This window comes from Poecilia latipinna, unplaced genomic scaffold (genome assembly GCF_001443285.1).
Source record: "Poecilia latipinna isolate Pla-1442-1.1 unplaced genomic scaffold, P_latipinna-1.0 Scaffold901, whole genome shotgun sequence".
Lineage (NCBI taxonomy): Eukaryota > Metazoa > Chordata > Actinopteri > Cyprinodontiformes > Poeciliidae > Poecilia > Poecilia latipinna.
In genome coordinates, this window is record NW_015113517.1 from 91,614 (window position 1) to 103,112 (window position 11,499).

The window sequence follows — 11,499 nt, forward strand, 5'->3', positions numbered from 1 at the left end:
AATAATGTTCTTTATTCTTCCTTTATCACGAACAGAATGTTCACACGTATTGAACACAAACATGTAGATAATTTTGCATGAACTTTAAAAAGTTTAAGGGATATAATCTGCCTAAAACAGGGGGTGGGGAGGGGTGAACATGAAAGTCACAACATTGTACCTCAGGAGATTTAGTTTGATAAATAAATTTATCTTATTAAAGCAGAGGAGCTCAGCTCTGGAGTCCTACTATTCAATTACCACAAGTACATTATGTAAATGAGCAGTCAATATTGATCAATACAGTGGGCACTTAAGCGCTAACACACACACTATCCTACTGTTTCTCTGCCTTATCTGAACATCTTCAAGGACAGAACAGACTTTAACCCAATTAAAATCCTTGTCAGCCCCCGTGTGTTCTCTGTTTTTTTTTTTTTCAGAGAGAACACACCTGCATGCCACGCCAAGTGAAAAGTCACATCATAAACAGCCCAGACTGTCTCACTAATTCGGATGGATTTAATTAATGCGCCAAACCTGTGCTTTGGAGCATGTAGTGCCGTGCCCTGGGGTCTGCTTCCTCCCACTGATAAGCTGGTTGTCGCCTCCAGGTTCAACTTCTCTGTGTGACGGGGGCAGCACCCGTTTAAATTACTGGTCCATCAAGGACATCATGGCACTGCGCTTTCTGCTTTAAACAGCAGAAAACTGTCCTTGAGACGGGAAAATAAAGCAACAAGGGCGGGCAGACCTCAGGAGGAAAATGTCAGTCCTCTTTACAAGGTGCTTTTGAGTAAAATGATGATTCAAAATTGCCAGCTGTTTCATTTTGCAGTCTGTATTGTGGCCGTTGTCAGTGTGCAGTGTGATGTTAGCTATTTTAGTTTTACTCCAGATGCACCTTCTGAAAGGTTTCAGATGTGTTAGATTAGTCCACAGAAGAAAATCTTGAAGACTCTTAAGAAATGTCACAATGGTTTTGGGCAAATTAGAGACAGACCCCAGTCTATTCCTCAGTGTTGAATCATGAACTTTGCCCACAGCACGATGCTGTGGGTGAGTTTAAAGGGGTGGTATTATGCATTTTCAGGCACATATATGTTGAACAGCTGGAACAAACATGGTGCTATAGAGTCACCATTAAGTCATGGCATCTATGACCTCTGTCTCTTTAAGAAGCAGCCACTCTCCGATCTGTTTTCCTTCAGTATACAATTAAAATGAAGCCGTGTATAATTTCCTTCTACTTTTCATTGTTTATTTATTTTGCATAAAATCACAACAACCGAGAGAGTGAAGTTTTCAGTCAGACAAAATGTGGAAAAAGCTTAAGGGGCATGAATACTTTTGCAAACCACCGCAAACTTTCAAGATAATAATCATGATCATTCGTTGCGCTCTGAATGGTGAGCTTTAGAAATTTTCCATAAGATGTTACAGCGCCAGAAACCTCAGAGGTCTCTCTCTCTCTCTCTCTCTCTCTCTCTCTGTCTCTCTCTCTCTCTCTCTCCTGATCGCTTTCTCTTTCTCTCTCTCTCTTTCTTTCCCAGCGCACTGCAGCGCATCCGTCGTTGTCTTACTCTTAACAAAGTGTTTCCTCTCACTCCAACAACAAACCGCGCTTCCTCCAAACACCTGGATGTGCACCGTGGATACGAGCCTCTCCCCCCGCCTCCTAGTTCCCTTTACGCTCAGTCTTAACTCGCGTTTGCGCCGACAGACGTGATGCGCTGGATGCATTTTCTCCGGAGATTGTGAAGCAGGGAGCAGGTCAGCACTCCGGAGCCATGTGGACAGCGGACACGTCCTCTGGAGCGAACACGGGAGGCAAAGGCAGACTTTAGACAGAGAGCGGTGCTGCGCTTTCCTGGAAAATAACGCCTTCTAGGAAACCGACACAGACGAGATGGTAGAGAAGTAAGTAGCCTACCTTGACATCAAGGTGATTATAAATTGTCTGCGTCAATTATTATGAATGTTAACAGATAATTTATGTCATTTTTTGTGTCTTTTATTTCTGTTTTCTGAGCAGATTTATTGTCAAACATTGTTCCATAAAAACTATGTTTTTTTTTAAAACCATCTGAATTGTGACAACAGTGCTTACCTTAGTCATATAACTTATAAAATAAGAATGCTTACGAAAGCTTAAGGGATATGAAGTGAGTACTACTCTGTAGAAGCAGTTTCCTTTAAAAAAAAAATGGCCAGCACGACCTCTTGGGGGTGTTATGTAATCACCTAAGCGTAGCAAACGTTTGAGAAACACCATTGTGACAAATGTCGTTAAATATTTGATGATTTAAATTTATTTTTTCTGCTGTAGCTCATGTTCCAAGCACAGAAATACTTAAAATAAAAAGAATGTAGTCATGCAGAGAAAGTGCTGTATGTGCAGCATTAAAATATAATAGCCTAGTGTGAGTTTATTCCACAAAGATTAGAGTCTGTGTGTTTGATTTTTATACAAGGAAACAAAAAACATGTAGATGTGAGGCTGCTGATTGCTACAGATCACTGGGAGCTGAACAAGAGGTGCAGATCCAGTAATTCTAACGGTACAACCATAAAAATGGACGCCTCATAAATTGCTCAGTAAAGAGTTACAGTCGGCTATGTGTAGAAATCTCACGTTTCACAAAGTCTGCCCACTAAAAACTTCCAAGAATTGCCTAAAAACCAACGACAGTATGGCACCAGTGCAGCTCTGGTGAAAGAATGCAAAAACATACAGCACATACACTGGATAAGTCAAGGAAGTAATTGCCACTTACCACTTTCTGACTCATCTGCATTGAGCTGGAGATTATGTTTTGGACACAGTAACTGTAGTGAATGGTGATCAAGTGGGGACAGAAATCTAATATTGTATGTCAGGAGGATAGATATGTTAAACAATGTTGTACTACTTCAAAGATGTGAGCCAGAGGAACCAGGTCGATGCTGAATAAACGTTCTCCCATATGGAGCCTTGGGGAACTCCATGCAGGAGCTTTGTTTGACCTGCTTTAAAATGACCAAAAAGCAGCCCCAGTTTGCCAAATGAGACTTGGAACTGTTTAGCACAGTACAATCCCAGGTGCAGGGATGCTGATCAGGAAGAATTGGAAAGGAGCTAAACGCAGGGCAAACCTGGAAGAATACACTGTAGAAGCTGGTAGGAGAAGGAGCTGGAGTGGGCAAGGTTTAACTGTGTTAGAGAAGCACAGTCAAAGTTCATGTCCTCTTTCAAAGACTGGTGTTCAAAAACAAACTTCATCCAAGCTTCAACCAAACCAGATTTAGAGATTTTTATTTGTAAAATATTTCAAAACCAATAGTTGGATCATTGAGACAGAAGCTTGAATAATAATCAACAACTAACGGGGACTGATGACTTCACCTAGGTGCACTGGTGAGTTAGTAATAAAATAATTAGTGTATGGCTGTGCAAGGCTGAGAGTTCGTGCAGTTCATGTTGGTTAAAGAAAAAGCTTGTAGATGCCAAACAGCTTCTCACACTCCATGTGCATTCTTAAAAGCTGACAAAAATTAAATTGAAAAAAATATTCTCTTCGTTACCCTCTATTATATCTCCATGGATAGGCAAAGGCATTTTTTTTTTATTAAAAAACAGCATAAGTTTGATTCTGCACATAAAAGAAAAAACTTTCTTAACAGAAAAAAAATGTTTTTCCTCTAAAGAAACATGGTAAAAATGTTTGTGGATAGAAGGTGAAAGAAATTATAGTGAAAAATGCAGCATAGTTACTATTTTATACAGCCTGTCTACAGAGCCTCATGTTTTTTGCATGGCTGTACTAGCTGGCTGTGCTGCACATAAACTTCTCCTTAAAAAGTTTTTTTTTTTTCTGTTGCCCTGAGAAAGTTGGAGAAAAACAATGGAAATATTGTTAAAGAGGTGTGAAGTCCTTGGCTAAGAGAAAACAGGAGTTACTTGAATCATTAGCTCTCTGTCAAGATCTATTGAAGGAATGAAGGAATAAAAATAGTAAGAGAGACTAAATCAAACAAGTACAATGAAATGAAAACAGTGAAACAATCAGTCATCTTCTTACTGGTGAAGTTTAAATATTAAAATTTCAAGCAATTGCCCTGCAGTGGCAATAATCCAGCACATTATTTAATTAGCTTCTGGTACAAAGTCAAATGTATTAAGTAACAGAGAAAAAAACACCGCATCATTTGTTAGCTAAGCTCTTTTAACAGAAGCATGTACAATTTTTTTAGCTCTTTTAGTGTGGAACACCTCAGATAACGATCATCTCCATCCTTCCAGTGGCCGCACCTGACCTCCTTGACCCAAAGGCTGCCGTCCACAATTCCAAGCCTCGCCTGTCGTTCTCCGCAAAACCAGTGGTGCTGAACACTCCCGATGATGAGTGCGACACCCGGACCACAGTCATGAGGTGGAAAACTGTGTCGGCCATTTTCTTCCTGGTGGTGCTGTACCTCATCATCGGGGCGACGGTGTTCCAGGCTCTGGAGCAGCCTTACGAAAGCCAGCTGAAATCGGCCATTCTGGAGGAGAAACTGAAGTTCTTGGCCAAGCACAGCTGCATAAATTCAACGGAGCTGGAGGATCTTGTCAAGGCAGGTGTAATATCTTCTTTTCTGCTGACAAAATGAGCTTTAAAGGTTTATTTCCGTGTTTTGTGTTTTCCATAGCAAACTGTTGCAAAAAAGGTGAATGATTTATTGAAACGCTGCCTATACAAAGTTATATCAGAGCACTTGCAGTATATATTTTGTTTTGCCACAAAAACAACAATTACCACAGCTGGAGGTCGGTCGTGGAATGAATCGCCTTGTATGCTAAAATAAACCTCAAAGAAGGTTGTTTGGTCGTTTCTCACTTGAATGCGGTTTGTTTCCTGCTTACAAAATTTTGCTTATTTTAGATACTTTGTGGAGTAACATTTTATTAAACTTCCTGCAGTTTGTTGTGGTAATTTTACCACAACAAAGTACACAAAATTCATGCAGATACAATCAGAACGTCTTACTGCAAGTAAACTAGCAGCCATCTACATCATGCAACTATAAAGGGACAAAAAAAAGTATTTCTATCATCATCAGAGTCGTCGCATTCTATAGAATATGCATTTTTCTTCACGTGCCTCAACTCACCAATCTGAATGCTGGATCAATAGTCAAAGTAAAAAAAAAAAAATAGAAACCTTCTGGATTAAAAATATGAAGTTTGAAGTGCAGGCAGTCCTGTTGGCAGGCGCCCTCCTTGGTTAGGGAAAACACTGTACAGGCTCCTTGATAGCGAAATGTCACATGAGCTAACTTACATAGTGAGCATTTTGACAGCTATGCCCTGTCAAGATGCATAGACGTACAATGGCAAGGTGACAAAACAATTTCTCAGCTATGTTTGTATATGTTTGTTGTCCAGAGTTTTAAAATCAGTTACAAAACTGATTTTTTGACTTTTTGAATCTTTTTAGAGTTTAGTCCGAGATGTTTTGCTTCACCTAGCAGCTATCTGGGTGAACTATCATAAGAACTGCAGCATTTGGACGTAGGAACTGAACTGCTTTCATTTTCTGCCTCAAATTAGTTTTACAGACACTGAGTTGCAACATATAATTTGTACATTAAAATGCAGTTCCTGTTTAAATCAACTGAACAGGTGTACCTAACAAAGTCGCCAGTGAGTTTAGACCACAAGGTGGTAGAAATCAAGAATCGAGTGCAAGTTCCTTGACCCACTGTGATTACATTTAGTGTTTTTAATCCATGAAAAATATCTTTTAACAATCAAAGCTTGGAAATTTACTGTTTTCTGCCTTCAGTCTGCTTGATATAAGATGCCACTGTAACCTACTCTCTTACTTTAAAGAGATGTTCAAGCATGAAATGCTGTATATTTTCTTCAGTGATTCTTTCAGTTTGAATGCATCATCTCAAATACCAAGTTTATTTACCTTGTATCTAAAGAAAATGCAAATATGAGCCAATTTGAAGCACCAACTGTAATAATATAGCATTAACACTATATGCTGTAAAGATCAGGTGCAAAAACTGACTTTGAATAAAATTATAATTTTATTCAAACCTTTGTCATAATGAAGATTTTTTTTTCCCCTTACCAGTAATCCTGTGATGATTCTTAAACACACTCAACCAAGATTGCTTGAGAATAATGCAACTGAACTCTGTTGACACTGTATTACTCAATACACAAATATTTACTACGCTGAGGAAATCTCGTTAGAGGACTTGATGAAAAGTCATAATTTTATAGGTTATTTTTTCACAAAAGATTCAATTTTGTCCTTGACAGTGTGTTTTACATTTTTCAAGATTTCTACATAATTTAGACTGAAAACAATAGATACAAAGATATCCTAGTTAAAAAAATAAGAGAAAATTCACAATAACTGGTAGTTTTGTTGTTGTCGTAGAAACAAAGAGTGTTTTCTTAGGCTCCACTAAGTGGCAGTTTCAGTTTCTATTGATGTTAAAACACCTTTTTTAAACTGATATGGTGACAATCAGGAGTGTTTAGAAGCAGGAAGTTAAATATTGTTTAAAAGGATGAGGATAGGTATCAGAGCAGGAGTAAATGAGATTTCTAAGTTCGTGCAAAGATTTCACAAGGCTGGAAAAGGTTAGACTTTCTCTTCTAAAGAGTTTGGATTCCATTAACATACAGAGTAAAGGTTAATGTTTATGAATCCACCACCAGGAGAACATTGAACAACAGCAACGTGCTGCAGGGACACAAATACTGCATTATACAAAGAACATTGTTGCATCTGCAGATGATCTTGGTAAACAGTCAACATAAGACACAGGATTAGTTTTCCATTCTTGGAGAGACAAACTAAAATGCACTGAAAACTACAATATTCAGTATAAAACAGAAAAAAACAATATTAGACGCATCCAATACATATACATTGTAGCTCACACTCATGTTTTGGTTTGTCATGAAATAAACTCTCCTAAAACAAGTTGAATGTTAGTAATTGGCATCATGTATCTATTTGCACGTTTAGGCAATCTGGTCTCATCCGCTTCATATCTGTTTGTCTCTTCGCTGTTGTCTGTGCTTTTTTTTTTTTCTTAAAATGTCTGGATTCCCAAGAAAAGCTGCTGCATATTTTTTCCATCTGTTTTCATATGAAAAACAAAAAAAATCTCACGTTGAGACTGAAAAGCAGCTCATTAACATCGTTTAATTGCAGTCACCTTAAAAAGATCTGCAACATTTATGCTGAGCTTCATGAAAATCTATAAGGAGCTTTGTTGGGATGCTGCAAAATCTTTCACTGACATGAATTTTGGTCATTGTCTATGCTGAGATTCTGACAATGCCAAACAATTATCTATGAAATTGTCAGATTGAGAAGGAATTTGACCTAAATTCAGACTGGAGCAGGCAGGTGAGATGCAAAATAAAACTTCTAGCATAGAAAAACTTTCAGTATTTCAGAACTGAAAGCAAAACAAAAGGAGACACAATCGATGCTTTTGTCACAGAGTGCTATGCTTTGCTGAATCATTCTATTAATTTTAATCTGGGAAACAGTGAACGCTTATGTCTTGGCAAGAGGAGTGAAAAATAATCGTGCACAAAAAATTAAATGCGCTTTTATGTAGTTGTTGTGAGCCGATTGTACTGAGGATGTCAAACCTGGAGTAGTTTCCTGAAACCACTTAAAAAGATTGTGTTAAAGTCTCTGATTGGTTCTCAGGCTTTTGCTTCCATTTTCTATTTCTTTTTTCTCTTTGCTGACCTTGTTAATTATCAATCAATGATTACAATTCAAGGACAGGACTTATCCTAGACTGTGTTCTAATTCTACTTTGCATTTGAACTACAGCTTGAAATTCTCCATGTGCAATTTGGAGGTGTGCACACCTCCAAATGTGTGAAGGCGTCCTAACAATAACAACAATCTGACAGGGAATAATGAAAACCACCAAAGATGACCACTGATTAGCTGCACTGAGAGGGATTCAAGCACAAGAAGCAACAGGATAAACAATCAGAATGCTACAAGGATACAGAAACAAGAGAATCAAACCACTTGCTGAATAAAATAGCAGACAAACACAAATCAAACTCAAAGCCTCTCATGACTCAGAACCAAGAGAAAATTAAAAATGGCAAAATGTTTCTATATATAAAGTGTAGTTATTTTCTACTTTTCAGCTCTGATCTCCAGATCTGGAATTATTTTCTGCTATTTTGAATTCTTAGACAGTCGCTCAAGCACAACTGGACATTGGCCTTCAATTACCACAAACCTTTCACTTTTGAAGTTTAAAGCAAAGCTAAATACGTACATTTGATCAAAAACATATCTATCCTTTGAGATCAGGTATTTGTACATTTTGTTCATGAGCTGAATTCTGTTCTTAATAGTCTCCCTGTTTTAGACAGCTGTTCCCCCATGGAAAAAATAAAAACTCGTTTTCAAATTTGGTCTAATCTAGCCTTTATTATTTTCCAAATTGATTTCAGGTTACCAGGTCTAATTGTGTTGTTTTAAATTTGGATTTTTGATTGCTTATTAAATGCCGTATGAAAACATTGTCATGTAATACAGCTAACATATTCTAGGACAAACCACCTCTGTTAATTACTGTTCAAACTCAGTACTTTTTTTTTTTTCCTGTTGAAAGCATGTTTTCTTTTGGTACTGCCAGACTAATTGCAAGACAGCTTTCCACTTTCAACCAGAGATCACTCTGTCCTTTTGTTGTTTCGCAAGAATGTTACAGCATTCGTCAGCTCTGCCTGTCATCTATTAGTGAGCAGGTCAGTGACTGAGTTAAGCAACCTTTCAAGCAACTACTTTTCCTCTGATGATTTATTGATGCACGGTTTCAACCCAGGTGCCATTTATTCACTCTTTACTTTGCACAGACGCGCAACTTTTTTCAAAAGCTAGTCAGCAGAGGATGAAGGAGAAGTGTGCTCTCAAAGGGAGTAATTAAAAAGGTAAGCTATATAAAAAAAAAGGCTTTGACGATTCAGATTCTCTCAACTGTTTGGTTTAACTCGCCGACAGCCTGCGTGATGTCCACATAATTTTGCCTTATTATGGGGCAGCTTTGCGTGCAAAAGATAGAGCAGGGAAGACATGATAAGCTCACGTGGGGGGAAAACAGAAGGGACCGACTGAGCCTTGCCTCGCTGAAGGATTTTTTTGGAGGAACAATGGATGGGAGGTTTTATCTTTTAACCTCATTTACATTTGTTTTTAGGCTTTGAACAGCTGAAAACATTCATAGCACAAAATGTCCATTCTCTTAATCAGAAGAATGATACATGGACATAACAAAATAAGCATAGATGCTTGGTTCTTTTGCGTTCGTAGACTAAAACGGCTCGTATCATGATGGCTCTCCGTTTCTTTCTGGTCTGTTCAGATTTATCAAACTTGGAGTTTAAAAATTAAAGTGATGCCTGAGGCCATGGTTCCTAAACTTACTAATGTTCCCCAAAGGTTTCAGTTCCTACCTCAAGTGGAGGAATATCTCTAGTATAATAGTGTTTTATTCTGGAGCTCTGGGGGAAGCTTGGAGTAGAGCAATAGCTTCTCTACATTGGGGGAGTCAATGAAAGCTGTTCTGTGCAAAGCTACAACTCACTATTGGGAGCAAAAATATGCATAAAACACATAAAGTATCTCTAGGCGGAGGAGTATATTGGTTTTTCACTTGAACAAGTTACCTTGGTCCCATCTCAGATAAGGGGAAAACAGGTAACGGAAGAAAAGTCACTCACTGATGAATAATATATAAACTGCACTATAAACGCTGATCAGCAACTTCTTCAGGTACACCAGTTCAATTGCAGGTCAATGCAAAAGTCAAATCAGGCAGACATTTAGCAGCAATCAAAGGAAGTTGGAGGACTTGGTACAAATTAAAGAAAGCAGCAGAACGAGGGAGATAAGGGATTTAAGGTACTTTCAATGTGGCATGTTTGTTGGTGCCACACCGCTACACTGCTGAAATTTTCTTGCACAACTTTTCTCTAATTTATAGAGAATAATTTGTAAATACAAAAAAAAAAAAAAAAAAAAAAACCCACGTTGAATCTTGAAGCCTATGGGCTACTGCAGCAGAAAACCACAATGGATTCCACTCCTGTCAGCTACGTTTAGAAAACTCAGGCAACAATTTACAGTTTCAGTCACATATTTGGAAAATGTCAGATGAGTTTATGTCTAACAGCATTCAGATGGGAAGGTGAGATGTTTCCCTAAAGTACGGAGCGTTGTTGCTGACTGTGTCAATCCTTTTATGTGCACATCTTCTAAGGGACACTTCCAGCAAAAACAAAAACAAACAAAAAAAACAAAACATACAATGACATAAATCATACATCATCTGGAACTGAATTGACAATGAGTTCATTCAGCAGATCCCAGTCCAACAAGGCACCTTTGAGTTGTGTCAGAGATTTCCGTCAAAGATGTGAAGCTGACAAATCTGCTGCAGGTTTGAGATGCCATCATGTGAACATGGAACAAAATCTCAGAGAAATATTTCAGACATGTTCCTCTGTGCCACAAAAAAAAAAAAAAAAAAAAAAAAAAATCAAGATGTTTCTGAAGCCAAAAGGGAGTCCGACCTTTTTAGTAGCAAGGTGTACCTTTTGAAGTGGCTGGTAAGTGCAACTTTACACTGCCAGTGTAATTTTGATCTAGCTGTCTGTCTTCCCTCTGACATATTACTGTCTGAACTGTAAAGCAGTTTTTTTTTTCATTCGCTGTCCTTTTAATTCCTCTTTAATACTCTCGTCTTCACTTTCTTATGCAGAGGCAGCTTCCCTGATGCGAATTAAAGAAGGCTCAGTGACTAATGATGATGAATAATAATAAACACTGTACGCTCTGTGACATTTTAGTGACCCTAAATATTGTGTATGAATATCATTAATGGAACATTACTGCTCTATTCCAGGAGGTCCATTCATATTAAATTCAGTTAATGGAGATTATTCCATCTGCTGCTCCCTCCTGAAACTCAAAGTCGCAAAATTATTAAACGGCATCACAGGAGATTTTATATTTTACAGGCTTTGAGTTTTAAAAGAAAATCCCTAATAGACAGGAGATAAATGTTTTAAAATCTTCTCCCACAATTATTAGCATTAGAGCCAAAGGTTTGCCTGCAGCTCTCCTGATGTCTCAAAGCTTTTCTTTTTTTTTTCTGTCTCAGTGATTCTGTAAAGATCATAAGATCCACCTGAGTCAACCTTTTGTCTTAAATGTGATGTACTGTTTCAACCCAAACCCAGGGTCAGTTGTAAATAACAAAAGGTGAGCTCAAATCCTTCCAGCTCTTAAAATAATTAATAGTTAAGCATGTCATTATGTTATACGGTACTGTTAAAGATAAAGATTTTTAAAGACTAAAATAAGAAGCACAGAAGTTCAACAGTGTGTTATATTCTTGTTTTTTTTTTTTTTTTTTTTTTTTTTTAAACTGAAAAATTTTGGCATAAAAAAAACAAAAAAATCAGATCCTTTTGTGTGTAAT

The 11,499-nt window shown here is 37.7% G+C and overlaps 1 protein-coding gene across 4 annotated transcripts in view; it reads left to right on the plus strand.

The window, feature by feature from the left end:
• Window positions 1–1,528: 1,528 nt before the first annotated feature.
• The window catches only part of LOC106957408 (potassium channel subfamily K member 2), a 34,716-nt gene continuing 24,745 nt past the window's right edge, over window positions 1,529–11,499 (plus strand). For 3 of the 4 annotated variants that reach the window (XR_001426943.1, XM_015048739.1, XM_015048740.1), the window contains exons 1-2: window positions 1,529–1,899; window positions 4,262–4,575. Coding sequence is in view for 3 of the 4 variants with exons in the window: in XM_015048739.1 (XP_014904225.1) it covers window position 1,899; window positions 4,262–4,575 (315 nt within the window). In the remaining variant the exon portion in view is untranslated. Of the gene's footprint in view, window positions 1,925–4,261; window positions 4,576–11,499 lie in introns of all 4 variants that reach the window. The other variant, XM_015048741.1, reaches the window with a different exon arrangement.